This window comes from Saccopteryx bilineata, chromosome 10 (assembly GCF_036850765.1).
Source record: "Saccopteryx bilineata isolate mSacBil1 chromosome 10, mSacBil1_pri_phased_curated, whole genome shotgun sequence".
NCBI classification, from domain to species: Eukaryota; Metazoa; Chordata; class Mammalia; order Chiroptera; family Emballonuridae; genus Saccopteryx; species Saccopteryx bilineata.
Window position 1 is genome coordinate 5,641,844 of NC_089499.1, and position 17,010 is coordinate 5,658,853.

The following is a 17,010-nucleotide window of genomic DNA, read 5'->3' on the forward strand; positions in this document are numbered from 1 at the left end:
TCACATTCTTTTCATATTACCCAATTTTATTTTCTTCATAGCACTTAGCCCAGAAATTATATTATTCAGAACATACCGTGCATAATCTCCACAGGCCCTATAAAATCAACTCAGTCACACGGTAACCACCTGTAATCCTCACCACAGCATCCTTAGGAAAGAAAACGGAGGTCCTGAGACTGCTAGGAAGATGCCTAGTGCCACACAGCGAGACCTAGGACCAGTGGTTGTCTGCTGCGGCCATTCCAGCTTCAGCTGATAATGTTTATTGCATTAGTACAGTGGGTCTGCCCACCCCAGCCCAGCCTGTTCACAGCTTTCTGCTCTTTGCCCAACGAAGAGGTCCTTCTCCCAGGGTGGACCTTTCAGCCACCTCCCTGGCCAACGTTGTTGTTCTGGAGCCCTGCTTCTCTGCCTCCTCCCGACCAGCCGGGACCATGTGCCCAGCCCGGGTCGCCCCTCTCGGGGCTACATTCAAGGGTTATATCCTGTTAATAAATAAGCTGGCGTGGCTGACCCTTGACCAGAGCCTGTTGGTCAGTGTGTCGGTTGGCCAGGGGCCGCAGTGTGCCCGCCGCCTAGCTGTCTGTTTCCCAGGGTCAGTCCGCCCCTTCTCCAGCCTGTAGTCTCATCTTCCCAGTCCCCAGCGCTGAGAAGGCCGAGTCACCAGTGCGCTGCGCTGCGCGGTCCCCGCTCAGCGCGCGGTTCGGGTGCGTGCGTCCGCCGGTTGCGACCCTTTCGCAGTGATTCGGCAGGGGGCGCGCGCGGCGCGGGGTGCGGTCGACACATTCTCAGGGAGCTCGCGCCACCGCCACCCGGTTCCACCAGCTGCAGAAAGTCCCGGTACCAGAGCTTTGGGCCCGGCGGCGCGACGGGCGCAGTTTCCTCTGTTCGGGCCAGCCTTTCGGCCTGCGCAGCGCTCAACACGTGCAGCACCAGACGCCGCAGCGGCTGCGAGAAGCCCTGCTCCACCGCGGCGCACAGGTACGCGCCCGAGTCCCCGCGTCGCAGCCCGCGCAGCAGCAGCCCCCGCGCGGTGCGCTCGGCGCGCTCCTCCGCCGGCACCTGCGGGCGGGGCCAGCGTGAGGCGGGGCGGCGGGGCGGCGGGGCGCAGAACAGCGTCCGGCCCCGGACTGAGCGGGAGAGGCAAGGGTCATCGGTGGCCCCGCGGGAACAGCGAAGGGGCACGCGCAGGTACGCATCTGAGGTTGGGTGAAGGGGGCTGGTGGCTTCAAGCGGGAAAACGAGGGACCAAACGGGGCGTAAGGGGTCGGGGTGGGTGGAACCTCACGGGGCTGGGCTGCACCTGGTCTAGATGTGGCGAACAGGCCAGGTCATTAGGGCAGTAGAATGTAGGACAAGGGCCTGGGTAGGCTCCCCACCCAGGCTCACCGGGGTGCTGGCCCCCTCCCCTGCGCGCTGGAAGGTCCACTCCACGTGCGCCTGCAGTGAGCGGGGCTCACACTCCAAGAAGGTGCTGCCTCCCTCCACACCAAACACCTTCCGCTCCAGCAGCGTGGGATGGGACGAGTCTGGGGGTGGGGGAGGGGAATGTCAGATTCAGGACAGGCAGAGCGGGGTGAGGCATCTTCAAGGGGCGAGAGGTGGGAGCAGCTGGGCGGGCACTCACCCCCAGAGCACAGCGTACTAGGGTCCCCATTCTTTATGTCTTGCCGCCGGAACCTCCTGGGAGGGGGGAGTTGGTACCTTCCTGAGTCCTTCTTTTCACGAGGGACTCCCTCCCAGCGGCCCAGCCCGCCTGCCCGGCCCCTGCCCACCTCTTGGCGCTGGGCTGGAAGCGTGTGCAGGCGGCCCCGTCCCAGGCGCAGTAGGGGTCACGCGCCAGGCAGCATTCGGCACAGGCACGGCCGTGGGCAGCACAACGGTACAATGGGATCTGGGCCACTGCGCTCCGCGAGGCTACGTACAGCTGGTGCTAGGGGGCAGGACGGGCTCCAGGCTGACTGAGGGCGGCCCTGAGCCCACCTCCCAACGGTCAGGGATCCCTTCCCACTTTACAGATGAGAATACTGAGATCTCAGGTTACAGAATCTAACGAAGGCAGAGCCTACACTCAAACCCCGGGCTTCAAAGGGACTTCTAAGTACAGAGGAGGCGTGGGCTTGGGGGTGACTGGGCATCCCTGATTCTTGGTCACTTACCCTCTTGGAAGAGATTTGCATGCTGGTGACAGCAGCAGCGTCCTGAGAGAGAGAAAGGGTGCTGGCATCAGGGCTGAGTGGAGTGAGGGTCCCTCAGAGGACGGGAACTAGGCCTTACCTCAAACACATGCAGTTCCTCCAGAAGCAGCCCCTCAGCGTTCGGCCGGCCACCCTTGGGAACTGAGATCACCTTCAGCACTGTGCCGATGTCTGCAGGGATGAGAAGGGCTGCTTGGCTCCTGGAGTTCCTTGACAGCTAGGACCTGAGCTTCTCTTTCCCTGGGAGGCCTCCACCCACCAAGTTGTGTTGGGTCGGGTCGGTGGAAAATGTGGCCTGGAGCAGCCAGAGCAGTGTCCAGGAGAGGTGGGCACAGTCCAGGCAAAGGAGTGGGGAGGAGACTGAACAAGGGGAGCTTCTACTAATGGGCCACGGGGCCTGGACTGGGTCTAGCGGGCGGTCATGGCAGAACCCTGACCTGTGCCAATGAAGAGGACGTCATAGTGTCCGTCAGCAGCTGTTACTCGGTCTGCAACAATCTGGGTGAAGATATACCCGGCTCCCACTTGTAGGAAGAGAGGGCGCCCACCCATGGGCAGGATGGAATTGTACATGAGCGGGTGGTTCCGGGCAAACTGGATGACGTCATCAGGAAAGTCTTTGGTGGAACTGAAGGTGCCAAAGGTCTTGCTGGGACACTGGGGGGGTGGGGAGGAGGCACGGCAGGGATGTGGTATGAGGGCTTGGTGGGCAGTCCTCCACAGGGGGCAGCGGCACAGGGATGGGCATTGGACAGAGCCTCAGCCTGGAAATCGGAGAGAGGAGAGCCAGCCTTGCCCTTGGGAGTCTGAGGAAGAAACGTGGCCTTACCCCGAGGAGCCCCATCTGATGAAGGTGACTGTTTTTCCCACCCATAACAAAGAGTCGAAACCACGTTTAACCGAGATCTCAGCCTAAGTTCTCTAGCCCTGAGGCTTTCAGTGGGCTGTGAGGGGTGGGTCTCTCATCTACGTACCATGCCAGGCCGGGGGTAGGGGACTCGGCCCTGGTAGGACACCCACTGGTGCATGGGCCCCTCCTTGTGTGCATACGGTCCCAGGAAGGCCCGGCGCACGTCGTTCATGCTGTACGCGCACACTGCAGAGCCCTGGAAGACGCCACTGCGAGCGAGAATGTGAGTGGAGTGACGGGAGCCGCAGAGCCCGGGCCGCCCCACCCAACGACCTCCTGCTCCTCACCTGGAGGTAGAGAAGACGGCGTAGAGCAGTGGGGTCCAGCGGTCCCTGGAGGACAGCAGGAACACATCCTCTGCAGGAAAGGGGCCTCGTTGGGGGAGGTATACAGCCTGGCAGGCGAGCCAGGCTCTGGAGTGTGCCTCTGCACCCCGTCACTCCCCCTCCACCCCTGGCACTCACGGAGCAGGTCAAAGTGTGTGTCACCCTCAGGGCCGGGCACAGAGCACACCAGCCGCGCCTTCAGGAATGTGGTCCACTTGTTGACCAGGCTGCGCTGGCCACCCACATCATTCTGTGGATTCAATCGGAGGGGATAAGGGCAAGGCCCCAAAGGGCAACGGGGTGGAGCAGAGTCACCAGATGTGGCCCAGGGACTCCTCACCCTGCAGATCTGGCCAACACGGGTCACGGATTGGCGTCCCAATGTCGGCGAAGCCTCTACTGCTGCTTCACGGAAGAAGAAGTAGATCTTGTCATCATCTGGGTTCTCGCTCTCAGGGATCCAGAAGACCTTAATAAACTTGGGCTCTGGTCACAGGCAGAGACGTGGGGTCAGCAAGGTCCTGGCTCAGACAACCACCCCCACCGCTATCCACTATGAGAGAGACACACACACACACACACACACACACACACACACACACACACCCGTGCTGCCTCCCGGGGATGAGGTTAGGGGGCAGCATCAGATGGAATGGCTTTCTGTGGACTAACTTCCAAGAATTAGGGCCTGCAAGTCAATAAGTGGCCATGAGAGGGCGGCAGAGACCGTGGCTACCCCGACATGCAGGAGGTATCCTGGCCAATGGCAGCCCTCTCACCTTGTCCTATGACAGTTTCCCCAGCCAGTGGGCAAAGAAAGGAGGGAGACAAGATAACCGGTTTTACCTTCACTTCTGAATCTTGTTATGTAGCGGGAACAGATGCCCCCACTCCTGTTTCACTCTGCTGGGTCCCATCACTCTTAGAATAAACTGCCCTGGCCCCTGAGAGTCCAGGCCCCTTATCATTGCTCCCTTCATAAATCTAATCCTTGGCTCGTTCCTGCCCCAGGTCCTTTGCGCTGTTTCCTCTACCTGGAATGCTCTCCCCTCAATCCTGCGTCGCTTTAAGAATTAGCTCACACCTATCCTCAGCAGAATGGCTTCCTTTCCACAACCCTTCTTAGTCACCTTTTCCCCTCCTCTCTATTTTCTCATTGGTCTCATGCCATTGGGATTGATTTTATCATTTGTTAGGAGGTCTGTGAACTCAAAGAGGGCATGGCCCATGCCCTCTAGTCTCCCGAGCAGGGCCTGCCGCATGGCAGTGCTTGGTAAGACCTGACTGTGCTCGTGGCTCACTTACTTTATGGGCCTTACCCAGCACCTGCCCTGTTGGGGACGAGGGTGCCCTCCTGCCACCCCCACCAGTCTCACCACTGAGCCAACGGGAGTCGTGTGGTTCTGTCCGGAGACTCGGACGCTGGCCCAGGCTACGGAAGATGGTGAAGTCCCGGCCCATGAGGTCTGCGGCCACCCCGGAATAGAGCTCTTCCCCTACAGACAGGGCAAAGACTGCTCATCCCAGCTGAAGGCTCTTGGGGCGGAGGGGAACTGTGGAGCGAGCTCTGGGGGGTTTGGGGGAGTCAGTGAGGCTGTGGGGATCTCTGGGGCTCTAGGAAGGTCTGGGGGCTTTGTGAGGTTCTAGAGGTGAGGGGTTCCAGAAGTTCTGTTGGGAGCCCAGCCTTGCGGACTCACCCACCAGCACGGAGGCAGCCCGATGCCTGGGGTCGTAAGGACTCTTGCCCTTGCCATCCTCTAGCCTTCGGAGGTCCAGCCGGAGCACGGGTTCCTGGAGGCGGGGAAATTGTTGCTGCCAGGCCCGACCTTGTTCTCCCAGCCCCCTTCTATGGCTGGACCCGGCCTTACCTCCAGCCGGTGGCCCACCTCCACAAATGCACAGGTTGGGTGGAAGGCCCCTGTGCCGCAGGCCAGCAGGTGGGTGTCGTTGTAGACGTGCAGCAGCTTCACGAAGTTCATGCACTCAGTCTGGTGGGCAGGCAGGGACAGGGGCAATGACGCCTCCAAGGGAGGCGGCCTTAAGGGGTCCCAGCCCCTCAGTGGCCCCCTCAGTCCTCCCTTTCTTCTGCATCAGCCCAGGCCAGTACCACCATGGGCTACAGGGACCGAGGTGCTGTTGGTGACCAGCCCAGCCCACCCCTCACCAGAATGGGTACACAAGGAAGCACAGGCCTGTACTGCCCCCTATGAATCACAGGTCCCCAAGAAGAATCACATGAGACCCCACCCTGACTCATCACCTCCAGACTCCAGCCACCTCAACCCCCTGCCCCTGTCCCTGCCAGAACAGACAGGCCTCTGTTTGAACACTGCCCTGCCTATAGAGCAAGGGCTGACCCTCCCCGCTCCGACCCGGGCGGCCAGCACTCACGCCGATGTCCTTCCCTGCCCAGTTGCACTCCTCTCGCCATTCCACGGGGGCCGGCCAGGCCAGCTAGGGGGGGTTGGGGGAGGGGGACACAGGTCAGAGACTTCGGATGCTCTCTGTACTTAGTGTCCGATTCGGGGACCCATCCCTCTGGTCTCTCCAGGCAGTCTGGAGTTGGGTCCTGGGGCTTTATCCCTGGGCAGAGCCCAGGCTGGGGGGGGGAGGGTCCTTGGCACCTTCTTGGCCCTCTTGCTGATGTTGTCCAGGCTGAGGGAGGCCACATGGTTCTCTGCGCCCACAAACAAGCGACCACGCTCCTCGTCCACCAGCAAAGCTTCATAGCAGCAGGTCCTCGCCAGCCGGAAGGTCCGGAGCCCGGGCCGGGCCTGGAGCTCTGCAGAGTGTGGTCACCCCTGAGAGTCCCTACTGGACACTCCCCCGGACCCTACCGGTTCTCTGTCTCACAGGCCAAGGGTGTATACGTGACCCCACCCACACATGTGAATTCACACATCTGTAAGTTGACGCTTGCGAAGGCCCACCCAGGTGCAAAGCTTCCAGGGTGGGCACAGCAGCCAGCAGCCCCCCTCCAAGGGGAAGGCAGATTGAGCTTCTTGGGCGCTTTCGGACAAGCAGCGTCTCCAGGCAGGCGCACTGGGAGGCTGGGGTTCTGGGGGAGCCGGGCACGTAGGGCAAGCCGGAACCCCAGCCCCAAATCAGTCTGAGGGTTCTCTGCCATCCTGCCATGAGCCACTGCCTAGTGCCCACTTCTGTGTCGAGGTGTGGGAGGGGGCGCTAATGGCTCCCACGCCTTAACTTTCCTGGGGGTAACGGATGGTACAGAGGCAGGATCTGTTGCCATGGAGACAGAGGGGTCTTCCTGGGAAAGCAGAAGAGAATGTGGGCACAGAGGTTGGGAGCTGTGGCCAGGATAGGGTTAACTGGAGATGGCCTGAGAGTACCCTCAAACCACTGCGGGTCAGGTGGTATACACAGGTCAGGTGGTACAGCAGCAAACACAGTGCCCCCTGCCTTCTGGGCCCCTTTCCTGCCCACCCTGAGCTGAGCCCTCCTGCCTGCCAGGTGCACCTACCTTTGAAGGAGAGCCGAAGGCGTGGAGGGCTGGGGGAGGTGCCCCCCAGCACTGCGGTCCAGAGCAGGACCAGGCCTGGGATCATGGCGGCCTCAGCCGGCCAGCTCAGAGCGCTCAGGGTTCAGCAGGCGTGTGTGGAGGAGCCTTGAGCCGCCCTGGACTCTGCCCCAGGAGCTGGGAGAGAAGCAGTTGCAGCGAGGGTGAGGGAGGGCAGCTAGGGGGGAGTCCCCCGGGATCAGATTACAGCCCCCAGGGGAAGGAGGCTAGGGGGTCACATTCCGCTTCCGAGTCCTCCCCTCCCTTGGAGGGTGCCCTGCCTGGCCACAATCACAGACACACCCACACTGGGCACACCCTGGGGTCACCCCCACACTGGCAGGCACCCGCCCCACCACGTCACCCTCCGCAGTAACCGCCCTCCCATCTACACACTCAGAGACAGTAATCCACACTCGGGGCACCTACTTCGTTCTAGCCTGGGGCTTCGGCTGGGGGGCACTGGGGAGCAAGAGGGGTCCCCATGCAGGAGAAGACAGTGCCAGCGAGGGCTTTGATTGATGCGTTTTAGAGGATGCCAAGTGCAATGAGCAGAACAGGACCGTGGGAGTGAGAGCAGCAGGAGGGGCCGTGCGCCCGCAGCCCAGCCAGAGGCACCTTCGGGGCTGGAGCCCCGGTGCCGGGCCTGAGTCTGAATGTTGCTGAGCGCCCCTTTGTGATCTGTGTTGCACATGCCTGTAGTGTGTATGCATGTACAAACATCTGCGGGGCCACGTGGCATGTGTGTTACACATGCAGACATGTGGCATGCATGTGTGCACACATGGCATTGCATGCCTATTTATGCAGTGTACCTCACTGTGGTGTGTGCACCTCCCATAAGCGTCTGTATGTGTGTCACAGGTGTGGGCACATGTGAACATCTGTATACACACAAGTACATGTGTGTCTTTCTGGACACGCAGGTGAGCAAAAATAGCCACACCGTCAATCCCCGCCTTCAACTGGGGCACGCTGTTGGAACCCATTTCTCAGACCCAGCGTCTGGGCCCAGGGGCTGGGCGGAAGCCTCAGTTCCTACAGGGACAGCTCAGACGGGAACCACCCCAGCTCAAGCTGGCCTCTCTCTCCCCGCTGTGGAGGGTGGACTGGGTTGGTCACACAGAGCAATTCTGTGAGCTCAGACTTCAGACCCAAGAGGAATCAGGGAGAGCCAAGGGCCTGAGGCAGCCCCCCCACCCAGCTAGGGGAGCTGCCTGTCCCCCTCCCCTGCCCTCATCCTCAGGGTTTCCCATCTCTGAGTGCCTCCACTTTGAGTCAGCGCCCTTCCCGGGACCCCTCAGGGGAGATCAGGCTCTGGCTGCAAGGCCTAGTGTCCTCCCAGAGGCGGGCTGCACAGGTGCCTGCACGGAGCCCCGCGCTGGGGTGGGAGCCCCGGGCTGGGGTGAAGCAAGGGGCACCGCTACTGAGGCCTGTCCGACCACTCCCCTACCCTGGCCAGCTCCCCAGCTCCCAGGCCCCTCCCATGTCAGCCCCCACCTCCCTCCTCCCCTCAGCTGACCCTTCCCCTCTGCCTCTTCTGGGTTGGGCTGTCTGCAATGCCACAAAAGGCACATCTGCCTTCCCAAAGGCCACCGAGACCTCCAGCAGCTGCGTCCCCTACCCTAGCCCCTTCTCACCCTGGAGAAGGGAGAAGCTGCCGCGTCCAGGGGCACTCTCTGATGGCCCCTTTACAGAGCAGCCCCTGCCCCCACCAGCCAGCTGTCAAGTTACGGGGCAGGCAGGTTGGATGAAGGCTGAAGCTTGGTGGCCAAGCCAAAGTGGATTGGGCAGGAGGGGTGCTGGGTAGGGACAGAAGGGCCCCGCCCCTGTCAGGCACCCCAAACAGCAGTGCAGAAGTGGGGCTGCCAGTCAAGGCAAAGGAGAAAGAAGCAATAAGACCCCCCAACCCCAGGCGGTTCTGCACAGCAGGCAGAGGGGGTACCCCTGGTGGGGTTACTCCACGGGGCTTGGGTTCTTCACCCACCCCTCCACAGCTGGGGCCCAGGAGGAGGGTAATGGGCCTGGTGCCATCTCAGTTCCCAGGAACAGCCAGGATGTAAGGTTTGGAGGTCAGGGAGGGGCCACCCGAGGATGGACGGGCCCTCAGAACCAAGCCTCAGTCCTTGTTGGGCCTCTTGGGCCAGTACCACCTGGCAGCGGTTGCCATGACAGCCAGTCTGGGGTAGGCAGGGAGGGCCAGAGAGGGGCAGGCAGGGCAGTTAGCAGGCCTCATTCTGCACCGCAGGCTGCAGGCGCATCCAGACGCCACCGTCAGATAGTGGTCCCCCACCTCTGCGGGGAGGCAGGGGGCATTCCCTGCGAGTTCTGTGACTCCAGTCTTTCTTCCAGGTTGAAAGTGGAGGAACTGCCCACCAACCAGAGCAAGATACCCAAGGGGGTGTCTGTCACAGGCAGGATGGGGCTCCTACTCTCAGGTGGGTAGGGTCTGGGGACGTGGCTTGAAATGGTCTGGTGGACATACCCTATCTGTACTGCCAGGGGCACTGTTTTTGAGGAGCTGAATGTTGAAAATGGCTGAGTGGGGACCTCAGGGCCACTGGGGTGAACATGCCAGGGCTCAAGGCCGGGCCTCCACCCCTCAGTGCCCACAGAAGGCATCCTCCTACAGTCCCCCCAGGCTGGTCAGCAGCTCCTCAGGGGTCAGTGAGGGAGGCTGGCTGACTGCTTCAAGTGCACATAGTGCTACTGCCCATCTCCTGCCAAGTCCCCGGAGTGGAAGTGTCTGTGCCCAGCTAGGGTGGGGTCGTGCCTCTTTCCTGAGCCTCAGGGCCTAGTGTGACCGGCTGGCTGGCTGGCTGGCTGGCAGGGGGAAAGCCAGGGGAAAGCCAGGAGCCTTCAGGGGGATTGGGCAAGGACACCCCTGCATGAACTCTGGGCTTCCAGGATGCGCCTCCCTCCTCCCAGGCTCTCCGCCTTGGACCTGGGCAGCCTCCCCCGCCCCACAACCCCCTCCATGCAAGCAAACAAAATTCTTTGGCTGTTTACAATTTTCCACCCAAGCAGCCAAGATCAGCAAGTGCCTTTGAGGTCCCCACCCACACCCGCTGTGCCCCCTACCTGCCCCCACTACTTTTCTTCAGGCCCAGGGTCCCATCTTCTGTTCCATTTGTCCCAGCCCTGTGACCATATTAAGAAATGGGACCAGGAACCCCCAACTCCCATCTTTCCAACACTCTAGGACTCGGCCTCCACCCGAGGGGACTGGGCTGTCCCTGGACCACCTGAGACCTTCGCATTGCTTTCCTTCCTGCAGATGCGTCCCCTCCCTGGAGCGGGAAGGGAGATCCCCAGGAGTGGGAGTTCAAGTCCCTATCCCCATAAGGTGTCCTTTCTGCTCCTCAGGTCCCAGTGCACTCCAGGTCCTGGGCTGGGGCTTCGTGGAGCCAACACTGAAGGAGCAGGGTCATTGGCTATGGGTCCCACTGGGCTCTGGAAGTCCCCAAGGGTTCTGGAATCAGGCATCCTGGGCCTGGATTTTGACAGAATGGACAAACCACGGGAGGCAGCGGAGGGACTTCCTCCTGCCTGCACCCCTGCCTGGGCCTCCACCCCTTGCCTGGGCATCCACCGGGCAAGGCCTGCCTGGGTTCTTGCCCTGGGGCTGCCTGGCGGCTTTTCCTTCTGGGAATAACTGGGTTGTTCTGCCAAGTCCTGTCACCTGCCTCCCACCCCTCGTCACCAGCTGGGCCTGTCCCCTGCACCGGCCTGGGTTCCGGGTGGGGCTGCTGGGGTAGGAGATCCATCCGAGGAAGGCGGCGGCCAGTCCTCCCAGGGCCCAGCCTGGGTTGGGTCACCTTGGCTTCCCACTGACACCTGCTTTAGCCATCAAGACTGGTGTGGCTCCAGCTTGCCTTGTTCTGGTCACGTGGGCACTAGGCTATGCTCCCTGGGGACGTCGGCATGGGGGTCCTGGAGAGGACCTAACTAAGGCCCAAATGCCCTGACACTGCCCCCCCCAGGGGACCTCCTGGGGAAGGGGCTGTCGAGGCACTTCCCCACCAGCCCCCAGCCTGGTCCCCACGGCTCGCGGGGGACCCCTGGCCCACCTTTTTGGAAAGATCTCCTCCCTTCCTTGCCTGTTCCCCTTTCCTTCTGAGGGCCATGTCAGCTGAGGTGGAGGGGCTGAGGGAGGGGCCACCAGAAACCCTGGGCCTCTGTGGCCCTGCCCCCACCCGCCCTGCCCCTCCCCTCCGCCCCTCCCCTCCGCCTCCTGTGCATTCCTCCCTGGCTGAGGTCAGCCCCTCCGGGATGGGGCAGCCCCCCCACACCAGCCACATCACAGCTCTGCACTCGCTCCTGTTTTCCTCATTGCTCAGCGGGGCTGGGGGAGGCGTGGAGAGGGGGCTGGGGGGCTCCCTCTCCCCTTCTCCCCTCCCCCAGGCTATGGGGAGGGGAGGGCTCCGTGCCAGGAATGCAGCACAAGTGGACTCGGTGGCCCCTATACTCATTAACATACATTGACACAATGCTACGCTCCCTGGAGTGTTGTTGGGGGCTTCAGATGCTCGGGTGGGTTGGGCGTGGGGCGGGGATCGACCCCCAGTAGCCTGGGGAGAGGCGGGGCTGAATCCTGACACCTTCGCTCCCCAGTTGTGTGTCCCTAGGGGAATGGAATCTCTCAGATGGCTCCCTAACTAGTCCTGCAGTTGTGAATGGGGGGGCCGGGCAGGTCTGGCACCCTGGAGAGGAGTGTACAGGTGTCACTCTCATGGTCCCCTCAGCACTGGGCCTCCTGCAGCATCCACGCCTGGGGGTCTTGAGAAAGACCCATCCCTTTGCCACTTGTGCCCTGCTTCTCAGAGCCCTCCTCAAGCTCGGCGCCTCTCCTGTCCCCTTTTTCCCCCTCCCTGCCACTCCCACCCCATCCCACTCCACTCCCCTACACCTCTCCACCCGCCCTCCAGCTCCCAGCAAATGACTTCCCTGCCCCTCCACCTGAACCTCTTTCCCTCCCCAGCCCTGGGGACCTCTCCTATTCCACAAGTCTGCAGCCCTCCTCCGAGAGCCCCCAGCTCTGGGAGGCTTTTCTGTCTCCTTGGGGACAGGACAAGACTCCGCCTCCTCCCCTGCAGCCTGCAGCCTGCCCCTTCACCCTCCTCCAAGGCTGTGTCCCTGGGGTCTCTGCCGCTCTGCCTCCCGAGGCCTCCTTTCTTTTCTTTTTTTAAATTATTGATTGATTGATTGATTTTAGAAAGAGAGGAAAGGGGCGGAGAAAGAGAGAGGAAGAGAAGGAGAGAAAGGACTGGGGATCGAACCGGCAACCTCTGCACTTCTGGACAAAGCTCTAGCCAACCAAGCTATCGGCTGAGGCCTCTTTTTCTTTAGGTCCTGATCCAGAGCGCTGTGAAGCTTGGGGGTCCTAGGCTTCAGCCTGGTGTTCACACCACCCCTGCCTAACTCAGCCCTGGCCAGCTTGCCCGTGCTTGGCCGTGCTTGGCTACCCCAGTGCCAGGAGGCAGCGGCTCTTTCTTCACCAGGCCTTTGGATGGTGCCCTTCCGCCGTTAGGCCCGCCCCTCTGCCACCTGCTGGCCTCCTCACCACTCACTGTCCACGTCTCTCCTCGGTCTCCCTTTCTCTCTACAGCCCTAGAAATCTGTAACAGCAGTGGGCAGCTGTCATCACAGGGGCTCCCGGACCCAGCAGGGGACAGGCACAGAGAGGCAGGACATTGAGTGCCTGAAGGAAGCCCTCGAACCTGCCTGGGCTTGGGGGGGCCAAGGTCGGGGTGGGGGACTGATGGAGAAGGAACACTCCAGGGCCCTCCTTGACCCTGCATGAACCACTCAGGCTTTGCCTCCCTGCCCACAATGAGGTCAGAAAGCAGCCAATAGTCACACTGATTTTTCTCCTAACCAACATCATCTGTGGGGCTTGTAGCTCCTGCAAGGGGAGAAACCACAGCAGGGAGGAGAAAGGGGTCCATGGCTTTGCCGCCTGCGCCCTGGGACACACTGGTGCCCATCTGGGTGTGATGAACTGAGGAGTTGAGCGGCTGGCAGGTACGGGCACACATATCTCAACTGGCTTGAGTCCCACCTTGGGTGTGTAATGGGGGGCTGGCATGTCCAAGGGGAGCTTGGTGGGAGTCATGGTCTCATGTCAGGTATGAGGCCCCTGGGATCTCTTTTAGGGCAATAGACAGGCTTGGGGCCAGTTGTTTGAGAGTGGCCTGGACAGTGGTGGGATTCAAATAATTTAACAACTGGTTCTCTGCCCTAATGACTGTTTTAAGTATAAAAAAAAACGATATACCGAAAGGTAGTTTATTATTTCATGCATCTAATATTTAAATAAGAACAATAAAAGAGGTGCACAGCCTGACCGGGCGGTGGCGCAGTGGATAGAGCATTGGACTGGGATGCAGAAGACCCAGGTTTGAGACCCCAAGGTCGCCAGCTTGAGCACGGGCTCATCTGGTTTGAGCAAAAGCTCACCAGCTTGAGCCCAAGGTCGCTGGCTCCAGCAAGGTCTGCTGAAGGCCCGCAGTCAAGGCACCTATGAGAAAGCAATCAATGAACAATGAAGGTGTTGCAATGTGCAACGAAAAACTAATGATTGATGCTTCTCATCTCTTTCCATTTCTTTCTGACTCTCCCTGTCTCTGTAAAAAAAAAAAAAAAAAAAAAAAAAAAAAAAAAAGGGGGGGGTGCACAACACTGATTATAAGAAAGAGTTTTAAAATATTAGTGAAAAAATATTAAATAATACCTGAAAAAAAAACAATATAACTGTTACTTAAGATATTTCCCTATTGCTTCCTGATTGACAGTCTCACTTGCAATTGTTTTCACCTGTGGATGGAATGAACATTACCACAGGTGCTTAGAATACGCTGTTGCGCAGATGAATGTCAAAAAAGAGTAAGGAGTGTAAATTTGTGATTTCCACATGGGGTGGCTGCCCAGGTGCCCACCTTAGAGAGAACCCTGATTAAAAGTGCCATTTTAACAACTGGTTCTCAAACTCAACAAAAAATTAGGGATCGGTTCTGCTGAACCGGTGCAAACCGGCTGAATCCCACTACTGGGCCTGGACCAAGAATTCAGTCAAGAGAAACTGCAGTCCCGCCCCTGCTCTCTCCCCGATTGCCAGGGCAACTGGGACCTGGCTGGCCATGTCACAGGTTGGGTGGCTCCAGTCACAGCTTGAAGCGCCCAGCCTTGGTGTCTGGCTTGGCACCCTGGGTGGGGGGTGGGGGTTTATTCTGAGAGGCTAGGAGGTTTTCCTAACTTCAGGAGCTACAGGGCTTCCCTGGAACATGGTAAGGGCTTCTTCCGGGTCTTGGCAGCCTTGCAGCCTCAGAGGCCCCATCTCTAATGAGGCCCTCTTTCCATTCCGCAGCTGGTATCCGGGCCTCTACCCATCTGCTGGCGGCGGTGGTCTGGGCCAGGGGAGTGGGGAGCGGCTGCCCTCTTCAGACCTCTTCAGACTTCTTGACTCAGTGCTTGTCCTTTCCCAGTTGTTTCTCACCCCCCACCCCCACCCCCACCCCACCCCCACCCCACCCCCACCCCCACCCCCACCCCACCCCCACCCCATGGGTTAAAAATACCAAGGCTGCCACCCTATCAGTAGCCTATGCAACTATTTGCAGTGGTTTTGCACTCTGGAAGGTAAATCAGTCTTAGGGTGGTCTCCACCTTATACTGGGACCTACAGGCATGGTCTGGGAGCAGGGGCCCGGGTCCTGGCCTCACAGCTGCAGCTGCCCATGGATGGTGTGCGGGGGAGGGGCCTTCTCAGTCTGGGAGAGCCGCAGGGGATGCGGTGTCAGGGAGCATGGAAGCTCTGCCTCCCCTCAATGAGCTGCTCCCAAGGCCGAGGTATGGCGGAGGTCCAGCCCTGCACAGCAGCAGGCAGTGGGGCATCCCCAGGAGTCACACCCGCACCGAGTCCCTCCTGTTGGGGAGCAGGACACCTGGGATGCCCCCCAGGCTGCCACCCTCCATGGCTGGGAATTTCCCAACTGCCAAAGACAAGGAGGAATTGAGAGGCTGCCTCCACCAGGGCTGGGACAATGGAGCCTTATGCCTTAGCAATCAGAGGAGGGGTAGAAAGGCCAAAGGCAGGTGGGGGCTGAGTTGTCTGCACCCAGGGAAGACCTGATTGCCAGGACCCCACCCAGAACCAGCGCCAAGCTGGGTACAAGAGGATCCTGGCCACAATCCTGCATGGCCCACCCAGGGAGGGAGGCACTGGGTGCATTGGGCAGACAATACCAGCCCCTCAATGGTCCCTCTGTGTTGCCCCCCCCCCCCTCAGGAGGGAAGGAAGGAACCGTCTCCGGTGCCTGCTTCCTGCTGGGCAGGCATCATTGCTTGGGGGCACCGGCACCCCGCCCGCCCGCCCGCACACACAGGGCTCAGCAGGGTCCAGGCCGCTGAAGGAAGGCAGGGATCCTGGGTTGGGGGCAGGATCCTGTTCTTGTCTGTTAGCCCTCAGCCCTCGAGACAGGGGAAGCAGGGGTAGCAGGAAAGCCCGGGGAACCGGGGCGGGGACCGAGGCTGGGGGAGGTTGATGTCCTTCCGATCGGGCAGCTGCAGCCTCTCATCTCCTGCCAGAACGCGGGGCCCTGGGCTTCTAGGGGACTGGCAGGTGTGCGGAGGCGGGGTCCCGGACCGCCGGCCCCACCCTCTCCCCCTCGGCTCTCCCCGCCTCCACGGCGCCGACCCCGGCCCAGGCTGTTTTGTCCTGAGCCCCCGCGGCCCCACAAAGGGAGCTTTGTGCCCCGCGGCCCCCGCAGAACCCAATGACGTCAGCCTCTGTGACCAGCCCCGCCTGGCCAAGCACGGGCTGCAGCGCCCTCTGGTGGAGGAGCCCGCCTCCGACCCCGGCCCTCCCCGAGCTCTGCCCAGAGGCTGCGGCAGTGCCGTCCCGCGTTCGGTGGGAGTCAGAAGCTTGCCCAGCGCACCCCTCAGGTCCCCGGTTTTGTGAGCTCCTGTTTCCATCTCCAGCAACGTGTGTGCACTTCCCATTGCCTCCCAGAACCTTCCCCATTCTTTGAACCCTAGTCCCAACACAGCAGGAAGCCTATCAGAGCCCAAGCTACCTCCCACTCCAGTGTAGCTTGTCTGCCTGGCCATTCCTCAACATGAGGTTTGGAGGGGGCAGAGGCCTTTATGTCCCCAACTGTTTAGTCAAGCCCAAGGGGCCTCAGTTCTGGGCAACTCGTCAGACTGGGAGATGGGAGGGTGGGCAGGAGGCAGTGGCCAACATGGCTATATAACCACAGCCACTCTGTCTCCAGGCTGTGGGCCTGGGAGCTCAGCCGGTTTCCTTCCACACCACACAGCAATCACTGGGCAATTCCTGCTCCCAGTGTGGAAGAGTCCTTAGACCTGCTTCTTAAGGAACTTGACCTGCCTGTCCAATGGTGGAGCAGTGGATAGAGCACCAAACTGGGAGGCTGAGGACCTAGGTTCGAGACCCCTAGGTTGCCGGCTTGAGTGCAGGCTCAGCAGCTTGAGTACACAGTATTGCCAGATTGAGTGTGGGATCACAGACATGACCACATGGTCACTGGCTTGAGCCTAAAGGTCGCTGGCTTAAGCAAGGGGTCACTGGCTCTGCTGTAGCCCCCTGGTCAAGGAACATGAGAAAGCAATCAATGCACAACTAAATTACCACAACTAGGAGTTAATGCTTCTCATCTGTCTCCCTTCCTATGTATGTCTCACTTTAAGAGAAAAAAAAATCTGGCCCCTGCTCCGGCAAGGCTTGAAGGCCGCCCTGACTCCAGGATGGAGGTGCCCGGAGAGGGGAGACACAAAGGCTGGAGCCGGATGACATCAGAAACCGGAAGTGCTGAGTACTGAGTCTGCCCAGGAGGGCCAAGCATCCAGGGCTCATTCCAGTGAGGGTTCAGGTCACCACCACAATCCCCGTGGCTCCTCAGCCTGGGTCTTTGCCCCCCAGAGAGAAGGATGAGTTCTTAGTATTTTTTCTTTCTACAATTTTATTATTTCAAACCAGGTGAACAATTCCATAAAACGTGAAAAAAGCAAGGAAGTGTTCAATGCTGAAGGACCCGA

General features: G+C 60.3%; 1 protein-coding gene across 1 annotated transcript; it reads right to left on the reverse strand.

Annotated features, from left to right (window-relative positions):
• Window positions 1-227: 227 nt before the first annotated feature.
• On the reverse strand, window positions 228-11,092 carry SEMA3B (semaphorin 3B). The gene is made up of 18 exons (XM_066244938.1): window positions 11,025-11,092; window positions 6,919-7,092; window positions 6,062-6,219; window positions 5,829-5,891; window positions 5,306-5,425; window positions 5,135-5,228; window positions 4,814-4,933; window positions 3,778-3,923; window positions 3,576-3,687; window positions 3,399-3,468; window positions 3,176-3,320; window positions 2,639-2,858; window positions 2,281-2,372; window positions 2,163-2,204; window positions 1,779-1,936; window positions 1,631-1,686; window positions 1,393-1,532; window positions 228-1,065 (listed from the first exon to the last, which is right to left on the reverse strand). The coding sequence occupies exons 2-18, from the start codon at window positions 7,001-7,003 to the stop codon at window positions 664-666; spliced, it is 2,223 nt and encodes a 740-aa protein (XP_066101035.1). The 5' UTR covers window positions 7,004-7,092; window positions 11,025-11,092; the 3' UTR covers window positions 228-663.
• Window positions 11,093-17,010: the final 5,918 nt, after the last annotated feature.